This window comes from Ascidiella aspersa, chromosome 2 (assembly GCF_963924565.1).
Source record: "Ascidiella aspersa chromosome 2, kaAscAspe10.2, whole genome shotgun sequence".
NCBI classification, from domain to species: Eukaryota; Metazoa; Chordata; class Ascidiacea; order Phlebobranchia; family Ascidiidae; genus Ascidiella; species Ascidiella aspersa.
This window is the reverse complement of record NC_139448.1, coordinates 13,017,798-13,036,786: the sequence shown is the minus strand read 5'-3', so window position 1 is coordinate 13,036,786 and position 18,989 is coordinate 13,017,798. Positions and strand designations below refer to the sequence as shown.

Here is an 18,989-nt window from a genome sequence, read left to right as displayed (position 1 = left end):
TAAATAACAGCGAAGTATTACTTAATCAATTTTTTAGTAAACTGTTAATCGAATATTTAATTTTGAAGTTGCTTTTTCCTTACATGATGAAAATATGGAAACAGCGGCTCATAGGTTTTTCCCAGAAGTGAACTACCAAGAAATCTGTCCAATAGTTTGTATTCATCTTCATTCTTGTACAGTGCCACTAGTCTTGCCTCCATTAGAATGTAGATGTTGTTAGTTGAAGCATCTTGGACCTGTGACAGAAGAAAATATTTTAGTTGGTGGGTTTGTAAAAACAACAAAGTGGAAAACTTTAAAGTAAGTTCTATTTTTGATATTGTTTTTAGTTTAAAATATACTTTTTCTTTCTAGATGTTCATAACACAACCAACACAGTTTGTAGGTATTTACAGGTCCACACGCAGGTTACTTAACCATCAGTTAAACTTGTATTGTACAGTCACATTTAGGTAAATAAAAAAATATTTTAGAGTCATAAAATTAGAGAATAGTTCACCTTAACATACTGCATTTTGGGGTTGACACAGAGACCAAGGTTGCTGGGAAGTGTCCATGGGGTTGTTGTCCAGGCAATCATCTTAACGTTAGGGTCCTCATCAAGGGGAAAGCTAACAATCACAGCTGGATCCACTGTGTCTTTGTAGTTCTAGAAATAAAGGAGTGTTTTGTGTTGAGAAACAATAATAGTTTTTAAATGTTTTTATATAACCTAAAAAGTATCTGCTATTTACTATATTTGGCATCCAACTTATAGTGTCATTCAGAAAACAAAACCATGGGCTGGTTGCAATCCGAAGATACAATGTTTTTTATATATATACAACATTTTTTTATTTTAAGTATTGCAACTAAATTTGCATAGATTCTGTTAATTTGTATGGTGCACAGCATGTAAAATCTAACAACCGGTTATTAAAAAAGAGATTCGGCAACAGTAACTGTTAGTATAAAAAGCCTAGATTCAACATCTAATAAATGTTAATTACCTGGTTTGCCTCAAAGTTGGACAGAGGAGTGTGGCACCCAGTAGAAAAAGGCATAACTTTAAAGCCTCTGTAAACAAAGCCCTTGTCAAAGAGCTGTTTGAATACCCACCAAACACTTTCCATAAACCAGGGATACAGGGTCTTGTAATCATTCTTGAAGTCAATCCATCTCCCAAGCCGTTTAACAATATACTGTTAATAATTTTAAGCAAGTTATTTCACCTTAGCTCAACCTAGTTTATTAGACACTGATTTTATCAAGCTGTTTATACAATTTACACAAATTATGAAATATATAATAAACAAAGAACATGTCTTAATCGTTATCTTGTTGTTTATGCACTTTGGCTACTTAGTTGGCTGTATATAATAATTGTACACAACACCAACATACATTGTCAGGTATATTATATAAATATATATATTGTCCCTATTGAGCAGAGTTGAACCTTGCCATTAACATATTCTGAGAACAAAACAAATAAGGAACCATTATTTGTTTTTACAAACCTCCCAATCTCCAGCATATCGCATAACAATGGACCTGCATTCATCATTGTACTTGGCAATCCCAATTTTTGCTACATCCTCTGGTCCTTTTATTCCCAGTGTTTTGTCAATTTCATATTCCTACGAAAGAAAAAAATAATTTTTTGCCAAAGACAAAGCAGTTTATAAACAATTGTTATTCAGCAGTTTAAAGTGCCTAGAAAGTCACTTAGCTTAACTTTGTATATAATATTGTGATTTAACATAAGGTTAATAACATACCACTGGTAGTCCATGGCAATCCCAGCCAAATCTTCTATCCACATAAAATCCACTCTGATGGGCATAGCGTGTTACAGTATCTTTAATAGTGCCAGCCAATATGTGTCCATAATGAGGCAAACCGGTTGCAAATGGTGGACCATCATAAAATGCATATCTTAAATTACAGATAATACAAATTAGATATTTTAAGGTAATGATAAACAATACAAAGTAGTAAAACTGATAAAACTTACCTTGGTTTTCCTTTGGATTGCTTTAAAGAAGTTTTAAAGGCATCTACAGTTTTCCACAATTCCAAAATATTTTCTTCCTCTTTCGGAAAGTCAATTTTTTCAGCAACTGCTTGAACCATTTTATAACAGGATACAGGTTATCACTAAACTGTGTTTAAAAAATATAAAAAAAATGAATTGATATTGTCATTGTATATTCTGTAACTAAACTAGTGAAAAACATAATCAAATATACATAATAACTGACTACAGTCTACAGTCTACAAATATATATATAAATAGTATGTCATTAAAAGTTTTTTGCCAAATACATACAAAATGAATCGTAGTTATGTCAGGTTTAAAAAACTATCACAATCTCTTGCAATATTCGGCAGAGCAACATGAACAACAATTCATGAAACAATAAAACTGCTTTTAATCCACAAAGTCAAAGTGAAGGGAAATAAGATACTTTGTATAATGTCTTTCAATTTCATAATTAACCTTTACAGTCAAGTAAAAACAGTACATAACTGGGCGATGGTCTACAATCCTACCACATTTTCGTAAGGGGGTTTATAGTGCTAACAATATTTGGGCGGCGCTCTGTTAATACGAAAAGTAGAAAGTAACGCAAACTTTACATTTGAAAGCAACATACATAGTTTTCACAACATATTGGATCACGTTTTTGCTATAGTCGACAAAATGATGCAATCTTCTAAATACACAACAGAAATGGCAAGCAGTGTGTTATACAAAAATCGCAAACTGGGAAGCTAACGTATGAAGGTTATTTCTGAAAAAACACATATCCTTTTCGGCCTCACAAAGCTTTGGTTTTCAAAAATGAACCTAAATTTGGCGATAAAAACAGAGCGCCTCTTAGTTTATAGTTTATGCTAATTAGCATCATGTATACACGTGCGAAAACCAGTCAAGCGCATCGCTTTGTCTATAAACTCTTATTTACTACAATTAATTTTTTCCTAATGTCAGTTCGCAATCTGTTGCTTAAATGGCGACCTGTTTTGATTCGTTCGCTGGACGACATAAGTTACATCGTCGAAATTTTATACTCGAATAAATGCCTAAGCACAAGACAATACCAAACTGTCAATTCGGAACGGATACAACTAGATAAAGTAGCAAAGTTGCTGGACTGCGTAGTAGTTGGCAATAATAATGCGTTTTGGGACTTTTGCGAAGCATTAAGTGGAGAATATGAATGGATAGCAGAAGATCTTAAAAGAGATGCAGTTGACATGGGGATCCCTCGTGAATGTAATCATGTCTCTTGTTTATTAGGTTGTTTAAATATTTATACCTAAACTTTATGTAACTATTGCGTCTAAACTCTACTTGTACCATAAGTTAAAATTTAACTAATAATGTTTAGGTTCAGGGAAACAATCTTTGCCAGTCATATCTGATGAAATTCTACAAAGCATCCCAACTGAACGACAGTTGATGAAAATTAGTAAGATCCTTGTCAAAATGGATTGGGAACCAATGATATATGGTCTTGGACTTAGTTACAATTATTTGGAACAAACTAATCAATTACACTTGCAGCCTGTAATGAAATGTATGAAGGCAATGGTTGAATGGCTAAGGACGAATGGGGATAAGGCAACATTCTCAGTTTTATTTAAATGTCTTGAAGATAATGACACTGAACCTGTGTTTTTAAATGAAATTGTAAACAGTTTGTAAGCAAAATGTGAAACCTAGTTTCAACTACTGCATTTTGTAAGAATACCAGTTTTATTAAACCGTTTTATGATTCTTTTGCATTTTTATAGGTTTTACACTTAATAGTTTTATAAATTTTAATTGTGTTTTTCATGGTGATATATTACTTCTATCTGTATTTTTTCTATTTGAAATATCGTTCTTAAAATTAGAAGGGTAAAGACTAATGATAACATGCATACTTTGTTGTGATTTTGATAAAAAATGGATGAAGAACTGTTGGAAAGAACCCAAAAGGTTCTGAAAGAAAGGCTCACACAAACCGACACAGCTTACAAATTACGACCAGATATTGAATCTGCCTCCATTGATTTGGGAAACTTGCTGAGGAGAACGGTTGACTTTGGAGAAAGTAATTCTGTCCTTATAATTGGTGCCAAAGGAAGTGGAAAAACAACTTTAGTCAATAAAGTGATCCAGGATCTTAAAAAAAATGAAATCGTTGCAAAGAGTTTGCTGGTGGTCTGGTTAAATGGGTATTTACAAACTGACGACAGGTAAAAAAATAGTTTACTTCAATACAAACCAAGACTTAAGTTGTTTTCAAACGACTCCACAATTCTGATAGAAACACCCCGATAATAAATAACTAATTGACTAAGATCATTGAAAAGAAAGATAAAGCAATCTATTTAATATCACTTTACTGTATAACATATTAAAAATAGAAAACATAGGGAAAGTATGTCAGAGTAATAATTTTTTTGTTTTATTTATTAGGATTGCACTTGATGAAATTACAAGACAACTACAACTGGAAAACACAATTGGAGACAAAGTTTTTGGTTCATTTGCCGAAACACTTGCATTTCTTCTGGCGGCATTAAGATCCGGATATGCTGCCGAATCAAGACCAGTAGTTATTGTTTTAGAAGAGTTTGACCTGTTTGCACAACACAAAAATCAGACTCTCCTCTATAATTTGTTTGATATTGCCCAGGCTGGCTCAACCCCTCTTGCAGTTGTTGGTGTTACTTGTAGATTGGATGTAATGGAACTTCTAGAAAAACGGGTGAAATCAAGGTTCTCACACCGTCAAATATACATCTGCAATCCATCCACACTAAAAGACTACCTAAACCAATTTTCCACTTGCCTCAAGCTTGACCTCAGTTGTGGCTTTAAGAAAAAAAACTCCAAACACAAGGCGTTCATAAAAAAGTGGAATGATCATATTGCAGAGCTGCAGGAAAATAGCTCAATAATTGAAATTTTAAGCAAGCAATACGAGTATTGCAAAGAGGTACCAACATTGCACCAGATGTTGTACTTTCCTGTGTGCAGTATATCTGCAAAACATCCATTTATTACACCGAGAGATATAGCAGATTCTGCTAATGCAATATTCGGTGACTCAAAAGAAAATGTTCTGCATGGCATTTCAGTGCTGGAACTTTGTTTAATAATAGCCATGAATCATTTAACAAACATTTATGAGGGAGAACCTTTTAATTTTCAAATGGTATATAATGAGTTTTTAAAGTTTTCTCAAAAAAAGTCTCACATTTTGCAAAATTATACAAAACCAGTTGTGCTAAAAGCATTTGAACACCTTGTTGAACTGGAGCTATTAAAATCCAAGGAGAATATGATGCTAAATGCCTCAAAATTGCAAAAAGAATATAGACCCATGATATTGCTGGTGGACCACAGACAGCTGACAGAGGCAATTATAAAATATCCTTCATGTCCAACAGATGTTAAACAATGGGCGGAGTCTTCTATTGTTTAAACAAAACATTACTTTTATTACATTTCTCAAGTAACATCAGTGATCTTATTAAATTAGGAAACATTTATTTTGTTTTTTTTCATGAAATAAATTACAGTATGAAGGAAGAAGCTGGTGTCACATAACACTGATAACAATATTACTGCACATAAGCATAAACAAAAAATTAGTTTTGCACCATGCAAAATTTACAGGAAATAGAGCCCGTTCGAGCAGCACTACAATGAACACAGGCATTAGACAGGTATCTTACTTACTCTTGTTACAAAACCAAAAAAGAAATCAAAGGGTTAGTAATGCCATTATTAATGCTACACAGGCATTAGACAGGTATCTTACTTACTCTTGTTACAAAACCAAAAATGAAATCCAAGGGTTAGTAATGCCAATATTAATGCTACGTGGCCATCTACTTTAAATTATGTTTATATAATTGATTGTATGTCAATACAGATTTACAATATTCGGAAAGAGGGTTCAATTTTAGATAGTTTAATGCTACAAATGACAGTTGAAAATTGCACCATATAAACATAAAAAAAATACTTGGATGTGGTAAGATGAGGCAAACTAACTACTACTATTGCTGTTGTACATCGACTGCAGCTCTTTAAGGTTTTGTCTCAAAATAGCAGCTTCATCATTCTTGCCTGCTTTTACAGCAGTATCAAGGCATTTAGAAATATAGCAGATTTGATGAAATATAGGATCAACAGTTGCATCTTTTTCAGATACAGGACTGTATCCATCATCATCAAGGAAGGGATTGGTTGAACCATTTTGTTCCAGAAAGGGGTTTATATTAGACTCGTCATTTGTAGATGTCAGAAAAGGATTTAAATCTTCATTATCAATAAATGGATTATTATTATTTGAAACAATAACAGTTTTAGGCCGTTCTGGTTGCCTTGCCTTAGACAAAAATGGATTTTCATTTACAACAATAGCCTGTCCACTGGGAGCCCTTTTGTGCGTCCTGTTGCCACTCTGAAACCCAAAAGCCTTAACACTTTGTTGTTTTTTGTATTCGCTTTGCAGTTCCTCCAAATTAATGGTCAGCGACTTTACCTCTTCTGCTCTTCCAGATGTAGCTGCCTGATGCAACATTTTCTGAACTTGCTCAACCTGCTCCAAAATAGGATCATTGTTTCTCTTATCTCGGTCATGAAACAGCTCTACTTCAGGAGTATTCTTTGGAGTCCAGCCATCGCTTAGCACAAGACCATTCAGCGACGAATAGGAAGATTTATTGGGACTAACAAGTAAAAAGGTGAAATTTATTAAATACAATAAAACCTTTACATCTATAAAAAATGACAATTAAGTTCACGAACTAAACGCAACCATTATTAAAATAAATACCTTATTTTTTGTATCTTTGTCTCAACCCTGCTTTTTTCAGCAAGATCTCGTTCCTGCCTCATTTTTTCCAGTTCCTGCAACCTTTTGGCTTCTGCTCTTTCTCTCTCCGCCTTTTCCCTTTGTCTTCTCACTCTTCTCTCTTGCTCTTTTCTTCTTTCTTTTTGAAGGATCTCCAGTTTGGGAAGAGAGGGGAGTGACTGGAGTGTTAGCATGTTATCCTGAAATTTTTACAATAGGAAAAATAAAAATCGTCCTCATGCTCAATACACTTTGCGCAGGTTTAAAGGTGTTAACAAGTTTATCAATACCAAACAGCAATCAACTTGTTCAGGATGATTTTTAATAAAAATGAATAAAAAAAGTGTTATTTTATGGTAGTTTCTATGGTTTGTATAGCTCAAATAAAATAAACAACGTTTATTGTAGTAAAGTGTAAACTGTTGCTGGAAATAATTTTATTTTTAGAGTAAACAGTTATATTCTGTTCCTTGAGAAAACATTCACCTGCAGATATACATGTGAGGCTTGTCGAACTGTGGACTGAAGGCTAAGGGCCATTTGTAAAGGAGGATTGTCTTCGTCTTGCGTGTTCAGAGCTGCTATCTTTTTGCTCAGGACATCCACAGTCTCGTACATCTTCATTAACTTCAGACGCATGTCATTTGCCTTGCCCAATTCAAATCTATCCTCTCCGGAACTGAAGTATATATAAAGCTTGATATTTGATTTCGGATATACATGACAGCAATACCAGGCTTTTCCGACAGTCAATTAATATTCATGTAAAAATGATTACAAATACTTGATTTGCATAAAATCAACAAATATATGCTAAAAATTGCCAACTTGCATAATTGCTTTTAGTTTATTTTAAGGGTGGGCATTTAAGGTTTACCAAAAAACAACTTACTTTAAGGACTCTGCCATTTCCCTGTACACTGGACCCATCTTATCAGCGGAACATCTGGCGACTTTCAGTTTCTAGACAAGGAAGATAAACTTATCTCATCTGAATTCGTTTACAAATTGAAAATTGAAAAAACGCTTGTGTCAGTTACCTCATAGAGAGCAACAAGCAATGGCTGATGAAACCTCTGCTCTAATTTGTCTTTGCGTTTTTGAAGGATTCTAAAGCAGTCGTGACAGCAGCGCACTGCTTCTTTTTCTGAGTTTGACGATGACTGAGGCAAAAGCTGCATTGACTGGCTTCTTTGCCGACCTACAGGTGCGCTTTCATGCAAGGTTCGCACCAGTTGATCTTGAACATAAATTTTAAAAACAAAATTAAGTTTGTGTCTCTTTTTAACATGCAGGTTAATCAGGCAAAACCCTGATAGTTATTATTTGCTCGAATTAGCTGATTGACTGTTAAAAAGTCATCCGTAAAGCAAAACTTTTACATCCAAGTTCCAAAAGTTTGAGAATGTTAAGAACTTTATTATATGAGGTGAGTTTTTAAGAAAAATATGGACAAACCTGCCAAGTCGTATTGCACATAAAGTGAGCATTTCTTGCACATAATTGATCCACACAGTCTGCAGTGGTGTCTCCTTCGTGCCACATTGAACCGGTTGCCACAAGTAGGACAAAATGGGACATCGCCATCTCTTACCCAAGGTACAAGGGTTTGCTCGAATTCTGTAAAAATAACATTTTTTAAGAAAGTGATCCATTAAAAAAATTGTGTTCATAGATTCTCTGAATTGAATCGGACATGATTCTATGAAAAAATCTAAAGAATAATGGTTTTTATTTCATATTAAATATACAGTGAGTTTCTGGCAAATTATTTGGCTCAGCTAATGTTTAAATTAATGGAATTATGGAAATTTAAAAGTAAAATATGGATTTTGTGGTGAAGAAAACAATACACTAATTCTTATTTTAGAAACAGCTTGTACATTAGGTATTTGGAGAATAATTATTATTTTAACATCAGGTGTCTTTTTTCCATGATACATTTTTTTTTTTATTTAAGATGCCAAATTATTCTTAATGACCGAAAATAGAATAATTCACCTTTATTCAGTTTGGGACTTTTTTATACTTTAATATGATTTTTAAATAGTTTTCAAATCAAATACTGTTCTCAGTTAGGTAGCAAAAAAATAAATATACAGTTTATAGCTCTTTTTGTTAGTTCAAAAACAGGCTAGTTAAGCTAAAAACATGCTGCAAACTACCGCACCAGTGAAATTATAAAACAGTAAATCAAAGGATAAAGTGTTATTCAAAATCGTTGCATGCTTTGTATACAAATCAAGTATTAAAATAATATTGGCACAAAACAACAAAATACCTTTACGCTTTGTTGTATCAAAGTCATCCAAATAAATAAGCTTAAAAAAATATAAAAAAAATTGTTTGAAAAGATTAGTAAGGTTCGAGCACCAGAAAATTGTTAAAGAAAACACTCAAGGTTTCAGCTGAAAATAAGTACTATGCAAATTGGATTGACACCAGTGCAGTGCTCATCTACATAAATCTACCTTTAGTGTTGCTTCTTCCTGTTATCCTAATTTGATTCATCAACTGAAACAGGCATTTTCAAACTTTACTTATAAACAACATAAAACAATAAACAGGTTAACAGTCAATCTACTTCTAATAGTTACATATTATTCAAAAATATTTTTTTTTTTTTTAAACAATTTTCAGGGGTGATTTAACAAAGCATAAGGTATATAACATAAGCATGTTTTTCAATACATTTTGGGGGGCAACATAATGTTTTATGTCGATTGGTTCAGGCTTATGTGTATTTATGCACGATTTTAACAAAATAGATTAAAGACTTGCAAATCCAAAAAGGTTGAGTAGATCGACATCATTTTGATTAGGACATTCCAATACAAGCTTGTATCATCTTCAGTTAAGCTCATATCGAAACAACCTTTTTAAGATGATTTCGATCTACTCAACCTTTTTGGGTAAGTTGCAATACATTATCAAGCTACATTTCTGATCCGTGTATAGTGTACCCTACATTAAAGACTTTTGTTCCATTACCACATACAATTATACAAATTTTATGCCCTTCTCACTAGAACAATTTAATATGAATTACTAAAGAATTCTGTTTTGAACTTCCTATCCACCTATAAACATACCTTGTCAAGTCGAATTAATACTTTATTTGACTCTATCACAAAACGATCAATCCTGGCATCCCTGAACTTTTTAAAAGTGTCAAAGCTGGACTTTACAATTCCTGTGAAAAATACAGTGATGAGAAGAACACACAAAAAAACAAATTTGTAAAACTCCACTTTCTAAATAACAGAGGGTATGGTAAATCCTCAAGCTCAAATTCCATTAAATTTTTTATTTTAGCAAGATGTTTATTGTTTTACCTAATTCTTGTGGTTCCCAAATTATAGCGTCTGGTTCAGGAACACCAGGCAGAAAATGAGAGTTGTCCGAAAACTGCTGTTCATCATTGCGTCCAAGTATTTTTCCTTTGGCTTTGCTAAATAAACCTATATATATCAAAGTTTTATTATCATTTAGCTAACAAACGTTTTAATCAACACAAAAAACTTTATTTGAAAAAAATTGCTTGTAAAATTACTACTTTTTATTCGCGATTAATCCACAATGTAGAGTAAGTCATATTTAATGCCACAATAAAAATATCGATTTTCAAATTACCGAAGACCATTTTTAGGTTTTTATTCATTTATATTTATTAGTTATATGCTAGAATCTAACCAAACAAACTAAAGCTAATCTTGTATACAATATCTTACGCTACTTCTGCAAAATAGGGATGTTAGTTAGATTCTGTAACAATACCTTTTACTTGATCTAAAACAGCCTTGTCTTCAGCAGTATGTGCAATTTCGAAATGGTTTTGCAATTTATGAACAGATCCAAGATCTTGCATGCACATTGGGCAAAGAAAGCCTTCGCGAATATTATCTTGGTCTGTCATCTTACTTTTTCATGCCAAGTTCAGTAATATGCAACACACTAATTGCTCTGGGTTCATCTGCAGTGAATAGGAAATGTATTTCTAGAATATGACGTAGGCTGACTCATCAAAATAAATATTATAGAAAATATGGTAGTCTATATAAAAAAATGTTCGTTAACCTATTTTTTATCATCCCGTACAACTAATATTGAATAAATGTGACCCCATAAAAATTCCAAAGGATACTTTCGAAACAAAGCGTATATCTCCGGTAACTTACAAAACAGTGATAATCGCTGCAACAGCACAAAAAACATTTGTAGCAAAGCAGGGTCTTCAAAGGAAAACAGCGGGCCGTGTTTCTAGTTCACACCAACTTCGGAACCCCAGCATTAGCCAAAAAACTATACTAAATCGAAGTCTGTACAATGTTTACAAATTCACAAAAGAAACGGGAGACAACAGACAACACAAACAAGTAAAAACTAAAAATACGCGATGTACAAAAATTGAAATATTTGACGCACAAAACGACGACGGAAGTTTATTTTGTTGATACTTCGCGGTAGTATTGTTTGTTTGGGTTTATTTTGTGCAATAGACAACCAACCGGGTCAATTTTGAACCTACCTGAAACTCAACCTCTAGCCTAAAGTCCTAAACTGAAAGTTAAAAAAAGAAAATGTACGAGGTATATTTGCACCCTCAAACTAAAGCCTTCGTTTAGCACAGGGCTTGGAAAAAAATGAACATTTATGAAATAAAGGTGCATTTTTGTTTTGTAAATATTCCAGTAATTAGCCTGCTTTGTTTTTAATACGTCATTAAACTTAGGCTTATACCGGTACTAGTTACAATGCAAATGTTATTCTCTACAAATATAGAGCCGCATTTTTAGGTTTAGTGCAACTCATTTTGTACCCGAACCGATTCTATATAAACCGGCTTTGAAATAACTATGGTCGAACCAGATGTACCTAAGCCGCAATATTTAAAGTGCTCCGGACCGAAGCCGGAACTGAATCGGATTCCGAAAAAAAACGTTGAGCCCGAATCGTACCACTCAGATCAAATTATTCCACTTGAATTTCTAGTTTTGTCGCAGTATAATAATTTTAAATTATTTTGCGTTTGTAAAACAGAAACAAACGTCTTGTGACCAGGGGCAAAACCAAAATCATTTCATTACCAGAACGTTGAAAATGTTTTTACCGGAACCCCAGAAAACAGAAAAAAACATCACAGAGTCTACGGATAAGAAACATCATAAAACTAGTAATCTTACGAAATAGGTTTGCTTAAACGGTCTGCTGGAAAATATGTAAAGCGATAAAATAGCGTTAAATTTATATCGAAGCGTGGTCGATTAGCATTAGCTAATTGTAGAAGCCATTTTACCCCTACATAATAAAGAGCGCCTCTTCTGTCAAATATCTATCGTGTTTTCGTTTGTTGCCGAAGCAAAGTTTTTGCCGAGCGAAATCCAGACGTACATTAGGCCTACAAATGCTTATGCTATTGCTACTAATTACTTCTTTGCTTCGTGATAGAGTGAAATGTCGTCGTGCAGCATCAAGGTTCGATTAAAAACACTTTCGCGAAATACAACTCCCAACGGGGTAAAATAGGAACGACATGCTTTATACGCCAACGCTGCCTATTTGTAGGCAGTACTGTAACTTGAAATATTCCTAAACTTTTTTCCTTAAAAATGACCAGATTATTTTGGAATGTTTTTAATGGTAGTGTATCAATGATTTCACAACGCTTGATAAACGAAGCGCGAAAAAGTGCAAATAACAATCAATTGCTTTTGTTTGCAGGTTCTACATGCGCACGTTCAATGTAGTGGTGTAGAATGCAAGCCATTAAAAATAGAAAAAACATACATTAAAAATGCGAAATTAGTACATAAATTGTTGATTTAAACATTATATAAAGGAAAAGTACAATAAACACATAGAAAACATTACATTTCAAGCTTAGGACACAAGAAAGGCAGAACACGGCTTTTGGCAAATGTTGAAATGAATCATCGTCTTATAAACGGATCATGTGGGAATTTCATTCCCTGTGTACCAACGCAAAGATTCCGAGGAGTCCCAGTACTGCATACTGGAACACACAAAAAACTCAGTTTACCTGTGTTACCTGTGTTGCCATAGTCTCGGTCAAGTGATTTGCAAAATAACTTATGTACAAGTCAGATTATTTTCAACAAATAACAAATGAAGTTCCAGCCAGTTAAGTCCTAGTACAAGTCATTGGCAACAAAAGAGGTAAAATTAGGAAATTTATTTCAATGTAAGCAATTGGAAACATCAAAAAGGAAACAATTTGTAAGCAATTTTTTTTGGTTTAAAACTGACGTAAATTATTTATGTTTGTAGTATAGTTGGTTCGGAATGATCATCAATTTAAAATGTCGAACACTTTTAAACATACACAGTCTACTTTCAACCATATGAGAAGTTTGTGTAAAATTTAACTGAAAGGAATAATGGGGTTGGTACCAAGAAACTAAATATTAAGACAGAACAATACACCAGACAATGTTGAACAGACATGCAGAAAATTTTGCCTGATCTACAATTGTATTTTAAAATAAAATTTTATTCTTATAATACTTTTTCATCACTTAACGCTGCCATGAATTACTTATGAAACTAAAAAAATTGAGTTTAAATTATTTCTACATTGCATACCTTTAACTGAGGATAATCATTCATTAAGATAGTGACCATTCCAACATAGGGAACAAAACCTCGCGCTCTGCCAACAACATGATCACGCTCCACCCAAAGCTGACCGGGTTTGTAGAGATCACGGTCATCCACATCATTATTATCACCTTTCGTTAGAAACTTTATCACCTTTCGTTAGAAACCCTTGCCATCTCGTCTGCCATTTTACAGGTGAATGTGAATTCCATTTATATAGGTAAAAACATATTAAACCAGACCAGTCAAGTAAAATGTCGATCACCACAAGACTCATAACTGTTTAGCATATTGTTGTTTTTTAATAAAAATGTGTTTAGCTTTTAAGTGACATTTAAGTGCAACAAAAATAACGAAGACAAGGCATGTAATACAATTTTGCATATGGCAAATAAAAATTAACAATGTTGCCACAAAAAATGAACTTAAAAAAGTTAAAGTAATTGTTCTGTTAATGTGGGTTGCTTTTAAGTATAGGTGTCATTGAGTAACTAATGTTCACCCGTCAATTTCACTTGAGTACACACATCAATTTCACTTAAGTCAACAAACCTTTCATGTACTTTTATCACACGATGAACAATAGGTATATCTCTTCCATCTATCTTAAACACAACAATTTCTCCAGCTCTGATTTTGTCTTGTTGGTAGTTTGTTAAAAATAACAAGTCTCCGCGATAAAATGCTGGTTCCATACTTCCACTGTAATTAAGGTATTACTATTTTCATTCTTGCTATGTTATTCATTTAAAACTAATGCTTTCTTCTGTCAGCCAGCCAAAGCTACTCACTTGACCCAAAGTTAATACAGGAAAAAAATGTATTTACATTTCGCATAATATATTTTTGGAATATATTAAAAAGGTTTACAAAAGACTTTCTAGTTGGTTATGTGTTGGGGAATTAAGGACTGTAACCCAAATAGATTTTTATGCAAAGAAAATATTCCCTAAATATTCATAAATGTTTACCTTAAAACAACAACAATTGGACTCTCACTTCCAGTAACGACCATTAAGCCTTTCCATATCATAAGAGCAGAAGCAACAATCATTGCAAAATTGAGAAATTGGAAATATATCTAAAAAAATCAATTATAAAAGAATACTAAACAAAAAAACAATGGAAACAAACTCTGAGGCAACATTTGCGTACTGTTGTTTATAATAGTATTTTTACACAAAAATGGTGATTTTACCTGTCTCTTGTTCATCCGACGCAATTCGTCAAACATCTCCATTTTAGGAGGTTCCTCAAATACTGATAACCTTTAAAACTCCTAAAATATCCACACTAACAGAGAAGTTTAATTTATTTATAAAAACACATACACAACACATTCTGCATTCTGTGGCAGGTACACAACCCCGGTTGGAAACTTTGGATTTTGCATGTGGGAGACGATTTTGCAGCTTAAAATTGCGCGGCTGTAATAACATTTTCGCCCAATATTGCGCGGCTGTAATAACGTTATTTGTAAAATTTGTACAGCTGAAAATGGAGTACTATGCTAAAAACCGTTAGCGCGACGGGTTTAAGCGATTTTTCGCGGCTGATCACATTTTACATTGATTTTACATAAAATGCGGGTTATGACCGCAGCCGAACGGGAAACAGGCCTTACTTTCCAACCTGGTACACAACCAATATTTTTTCTATAAGGCAACTTGTGTGCACACCTTAATTGGTATTTTGAGCACTTAAACTTGGTAGGATTTTCAACCTAAAGTGTGCAAAAAATATTACTGCACACCTCAAAATTTGTGTATAAGATATTAGTATCAAATAAAAACAGAAAACAGTTTTAAATTATAGCCTACTACTATAATGACTAAATACCTAATTTTTTCCAGATAATTTTGTTTGTTATACAATAAGTAAAAAAAAAATTGTCTTCATCACAGGTTTTGAAATTGAGTTTATAATCGAACAGTGTGTTTTGTGTTCTGCAGTTTTTTATGATTTTCTTTGTGAAATAACAAAAGCGTCATTTTGCAGTTGCTTTTGTACAGCAGTGAGAAATATTTTACAACAGCATGACTTTAAATATACCTATTTTTTAAATGCCATGTTAAATGCTCGTGAAAGGTTTATCATATCAACTGACTTTAGTGCATGAGAATTGTAACAGATCAAACTTTAACTTCAGTTTTCAAAACTTTTCAGATAGCTAAGAAAGTTTTTAGGGGAATTCCAGTTATTGAAAGTTTTGTATTATTTTTTGATCGGTTCAATGCGTTCAAGTCCGTGCCTTTGCAGTTTAGAAAGTAACACAAAATACAAAAAAATTATTATTTTTACACCTTAAAACGTGAATCTTTTGTACTACACTACTACACTGCTAAAATCACCCACAAAATATAATAAATGTAAGCTAATATTATTGCTATATTTAAAAAGAAAAAATCTGTGACAAAAGATTAAATATAAAAAAAGGCCATGTGTTATAAACTTCCACCAGGGTTGCCAGATTGGCCTTTTATAAAACTACCAATTTGGCCTTTTAAAGTTGAATATTCAAACACTCGAAAAAATACACTGAAAAGCCATTGCAGACTCAACGAATCTCTTGATCAATGATGCAAGCAGGGCAGACTAGAAAACAGCGAGGTTCGAACTCACGACCTTCAGTCGTACCAGGACCGTCGCTCTACTACCAACTGAGATACACAGGCTCAGATAGGAGCGAGTCTAGAAACAATCATACGCCAATGCTTGCTACATTTCTGTTAGTACACGATTCGGTGAGTCTGCTGTATGCTTGATTTTACCAACTAATGGCTTTTGTATTGTACGTTTTATGACGTCTTTGCTTAGGTGACAGCCAGGCGCGGATCTAGGATTTCAGTTTGGGGAGGGCCATGAATTTTTTTCAGATATGACGTCACAATTTTTTCCGATATGACGTCACAAAAGTATATAATTGCGTGACGTCATAATTCAAGTAAAAATAACATCGGCTGGCCGAATAAACTAACTCCTGCAAAATAACGCGAAAAACAGACCTTTTGAAAGCACGAAAAAGTAATAAGGTTAGCCTCTACAGTGGGCCGGTTTCCTAGTTTGACCCGGTATGAAGAATATCGCTGAAAGACGCTACCATGTCTATTGTCTACACATCTTGCTTTTTCCCGAAAAGGCGTGAGCACATTGGATAGGTTATTCAAATCCTTACACAAGTGTCGGCAACCTTTGTGTAGTAGTCGCGGGCCAAAACCAAACTCAGAAAGGTCTCTGCGGGCCGCACAACATATGTTAAATGAGATTCTGTGTTATTACAACTTTATAAAAATTGTGAATCAGGTGGGCCTTGGATTTTTTTTGCACTTTTACAACGTGTTTATAATTACTTTTAAGGAGGCAGTAAAGTCTTGGCGAAAATTCGCTGAAAAAGCGTATACTTGGTTTAAAATTCGAGTCCACACGTCGTCACCCCCCCTACTACTATTAAAAAAGTGTAATAAAACTACTTTGAGAAAACGCGATAAATTTTATAGTTAATCTATTTTAGTGTTTGTTAACCATTTGGGGCACACCTGGCGAGCGATGCGAGCGCGATTTTTTTGGTATACTGGTATTTCTTTTAAATTTCTTGTTTTTGTTACATTTAAAAAAAAATGGTTAAAAAATATTTGTCGATTATGTTTGAATACGTTTTTCGTTTGTCCGCGACGCACTTGGCAGCTTTCCACGGCACAACAGTAAAGACGCGCTGATCTAGTTCAAAAATAGCATGGAAACGTAAACACACTAGATGTATAAAGATCATTAGCGCGAAGCGCGAACATTTTTCGCATTTACACACTTAAAATAGTCAAAAAGTATTTAAAATGGACTCGTGTCTAATTTGTCAAAAGAGGCGGCGGGCCGGATGAAGTATATTGGCAGGCTGGTTCTGATACAGATTTGCATTAACAACAAAAAAAGCTTTTAATTGTAATTGGATTTAAGTTAGTTATTATATAGTCGAGGTCAGCGTACGGTCACTTAAGCCGTCTCTGCAAATCTGAAAAACGCCGCTTTGCGCGAGTGCGCGAAACGAATTTTATCATTTTTTTGAAATATTCATTATATGGCGCCATAAGCTCGTACACCACTACAAAGCTTAAAAATATGTCTTATTTTGGCGAAAATAGGCCATACTACCTAAGGAATCGCGAAAATAAGCTGCCTATTAAGTAAAAATAATGTACATCTTTTTTAGTTTGGGGGGGGCCATGGCCATATCGACTAATACAATTCTAATACCAGAACGTCTTGTGTTCGGCTCTCGATGACCTTTACGTAGCCCACACTTCAATTCCTTTTCGGTTTATCAATGATACGAAATCCGTACTCGTTGGTCAAAAAGCAGCTTCAGAAGGGCTTGGATAGCTAAAGGTTTGTGCGACAATTTTAGCTCAGTAAGGGTATAACTTATGAAGATTGCACTCTATTAAAACCACAGCGCGCCAAGTTCCCTTTAAAAAAAAGATTCACTTTAAAATACAAGTTTTGTACTAAAAATACACTTGCTAGGAGACCAGATGGAAAAATTTGGCGTGTTCACTTTTAGACGAAGCGCAAATTTTGAAATAATTCGTTTTTCTCTCATATTGTGCCCGTTTTTGCGAAACTTTTTTTTTTAATTTTGCATCTGGTCACCCTGGCTTCGACAGCTACCTTTTCACAGTAATGCGGCCACTAAAGACGATCCATGAGACTCGCTACCATGGCGCACAGTTCGCGTAACACTGTTTATGATCAGTTTGTTCCCAGTGTTTCGGGGTAAACCGCTTTTTTCACTGATTCGGGCTCGGCTAAGGTTCGAGTGACCCCCAAATATTCAGTTATGGTTCGAGTAAACTGCCAAAAACGGTTTATCAAATTTCGGTTTCGGATAGGCCTACTAACCCTAACAATTTCGGTTGCTTTCCGAATGTAATTTTATTAGAGGCTCTATAAATTAAAGGCAAACCTCAGAACTTTTTAGGTAGCCTACACATATCTGTAAAAAAGGAAAATAATAGAAAACGTTTACTGGCACTGTTTTTATTAAAAAAATGTAGGATATTCCATATTTTAAATTATTATAAAGTAAGAATAAGACATTTATGAACTCCCTTGAATATAGTCCACGTCAACGTATCCCCAAGGGGTCAGGACCCCAGTTTAAGAACCCATGCACTAGAGCAGTGTTCCACAACGTCACACACTGGTGTGTCGCAAAGTTCCCGGAATAATCAGTCGAATTAACGCGAAAAATGTATATCTCATCAAGGCAGGTGTTTTGACCATATGCAATAATCCAGGAGTAATTTTATGAACTTTCATAATATTTAAAACTTTTTTAAACTCTCTATATGTTTACTCCTAATAGTTTTTTAACTGACTCAACTACCAGTATATAAATACAATTGTTCTCTACACCAAAGTGGAAAATAAACATACGCTTGAAACACATAAAAGAGAAATAAGAATAAAAAAAAAAATAACCGCCTAAATCAAATAACGAAGTAGCCTATGCCTATTGAAAGCGTGTTT

General features: G+C 33.9%; 3 protein-coding genes and 1 pseudogene across 5 annotated transcripts in view; 1 reads left to right on the top strand and 3 right to left on the bottom strand.

Annotated features, from left to right (window-relative positions):
• LOC146163777 (isoleucine--tRNA ligase, cytoplasmic-like) overlaps positions 1-2,137 on the bottom strand; it is a 63,928-nt gene extending 61,791 nt beyond the window's left edge. The window contains exons 1-6 of the mRNA XM_083381838.1: positions 2,000-2,137; positions 1,764-1,920; positions 1,503-1,622; positions 993-1,184; positions 503-652; positions 84-239 (exon numbers count right to left, since the gene is read on the bottom strand). Coding sequence (XP_083237964.1) covers positions 84-239; positions 503-652; positions 993-1,184; positions 1,503-1,622; positions 1,764-1,920; positions 2,000-2,118 — 894 coding nt within the window. The 5' untranslated portion in view covers positions 2,119-2,137. The remainder of the gene's footprint in view (positions 1-83; positions 240-502; positions 653-992; positions 1,185-1,502; positions 1,623-1,763; positions 1,921-1,999) is intronic.
• Positions 2,138-3,716: 1,579 nt separating this feature from the next.
• Positions 3,717-5,754, top strand: LOC146163776 (origin recognition complex subunit 4-like). Its single transcript, XM_083381654.1, has 2 exons — positions 3,717-4,233; positions 4,457-5,754. Exons 1-2 carry the CDS (start codon positions 3,941-3,943, stop codon positions 5,466-5,468), a joined length of 1,305 nt encoding a protein of 434 aa, XP_083237780.1. The 5' UTR covers positions 3,717-3,940; the 3' UTR covers positions 5,469-5,754.
• Positions 5,755-5,878: 124 nt separating this feature from the next.
• LOC146163775 (rabenosyn-5-like) lies at positions 5,879-10,801 on the bottom strand. Of its 2 annotated transcripts, none has more exons than XM_083382041.1 (10): positions 10,626-10,801; positions 10,184-10,309; positions 9,941-10,041; positions 9,320-9,362; positions 8,307-8,468; positions 7,889-8,088; positions 7,741-7,811; positions 7,335-7,527; positions 6,831-7,048; positions 5,879-6,723 (listed from the first exon to the last, which is right to left on the bottom strand). In XM_083382041.1, the coding sequence occupies exons 1-10, from the start codon at positions 10,762-10,764 to the stop codon at positions 6,039-6,041; spliced, it is 1,938 nt and encodes a 645-aa protein (XP_083238167.1). In that variant the 5' UTR covers positions 10,765-10,801; the 3' UTR covers positions 5,879-6,038. The 2 variants fall into 2 exon arrangements, with proteins under 2 accessions (XP_083238167.1, XP_083238168.1); XM_083382042.1 differs by lacking the exon at positions 9,320-9,362 and adding an exon at positions 9,130-9,169.
• Positions 10,802-12,475: 1,674 nt separating this feature from the next.
• On the bottom strand, positions 12,476-14,762 carry LOC146163774 (signal peptidase complex catalytic subunit SEC11A-like; annotated as a pseudogene). Its single transcript, XR_014494499.1, has 5 exons — positions 14,665-14,762; positions 14,438-14,547; positions 14,019-14,168; positions 13,452-13,647; positions 12,476-12,861 (listed from the first exon to the last, which is right to left on the bottom strand). The product of XR_014494499.1 is annotated as a signal peptidase complex catalytic subunit SEC11A-like (transcript).
• Between the last annotated feature and the right edge of the window lie 4,227 nt (positions 14,763-18,989).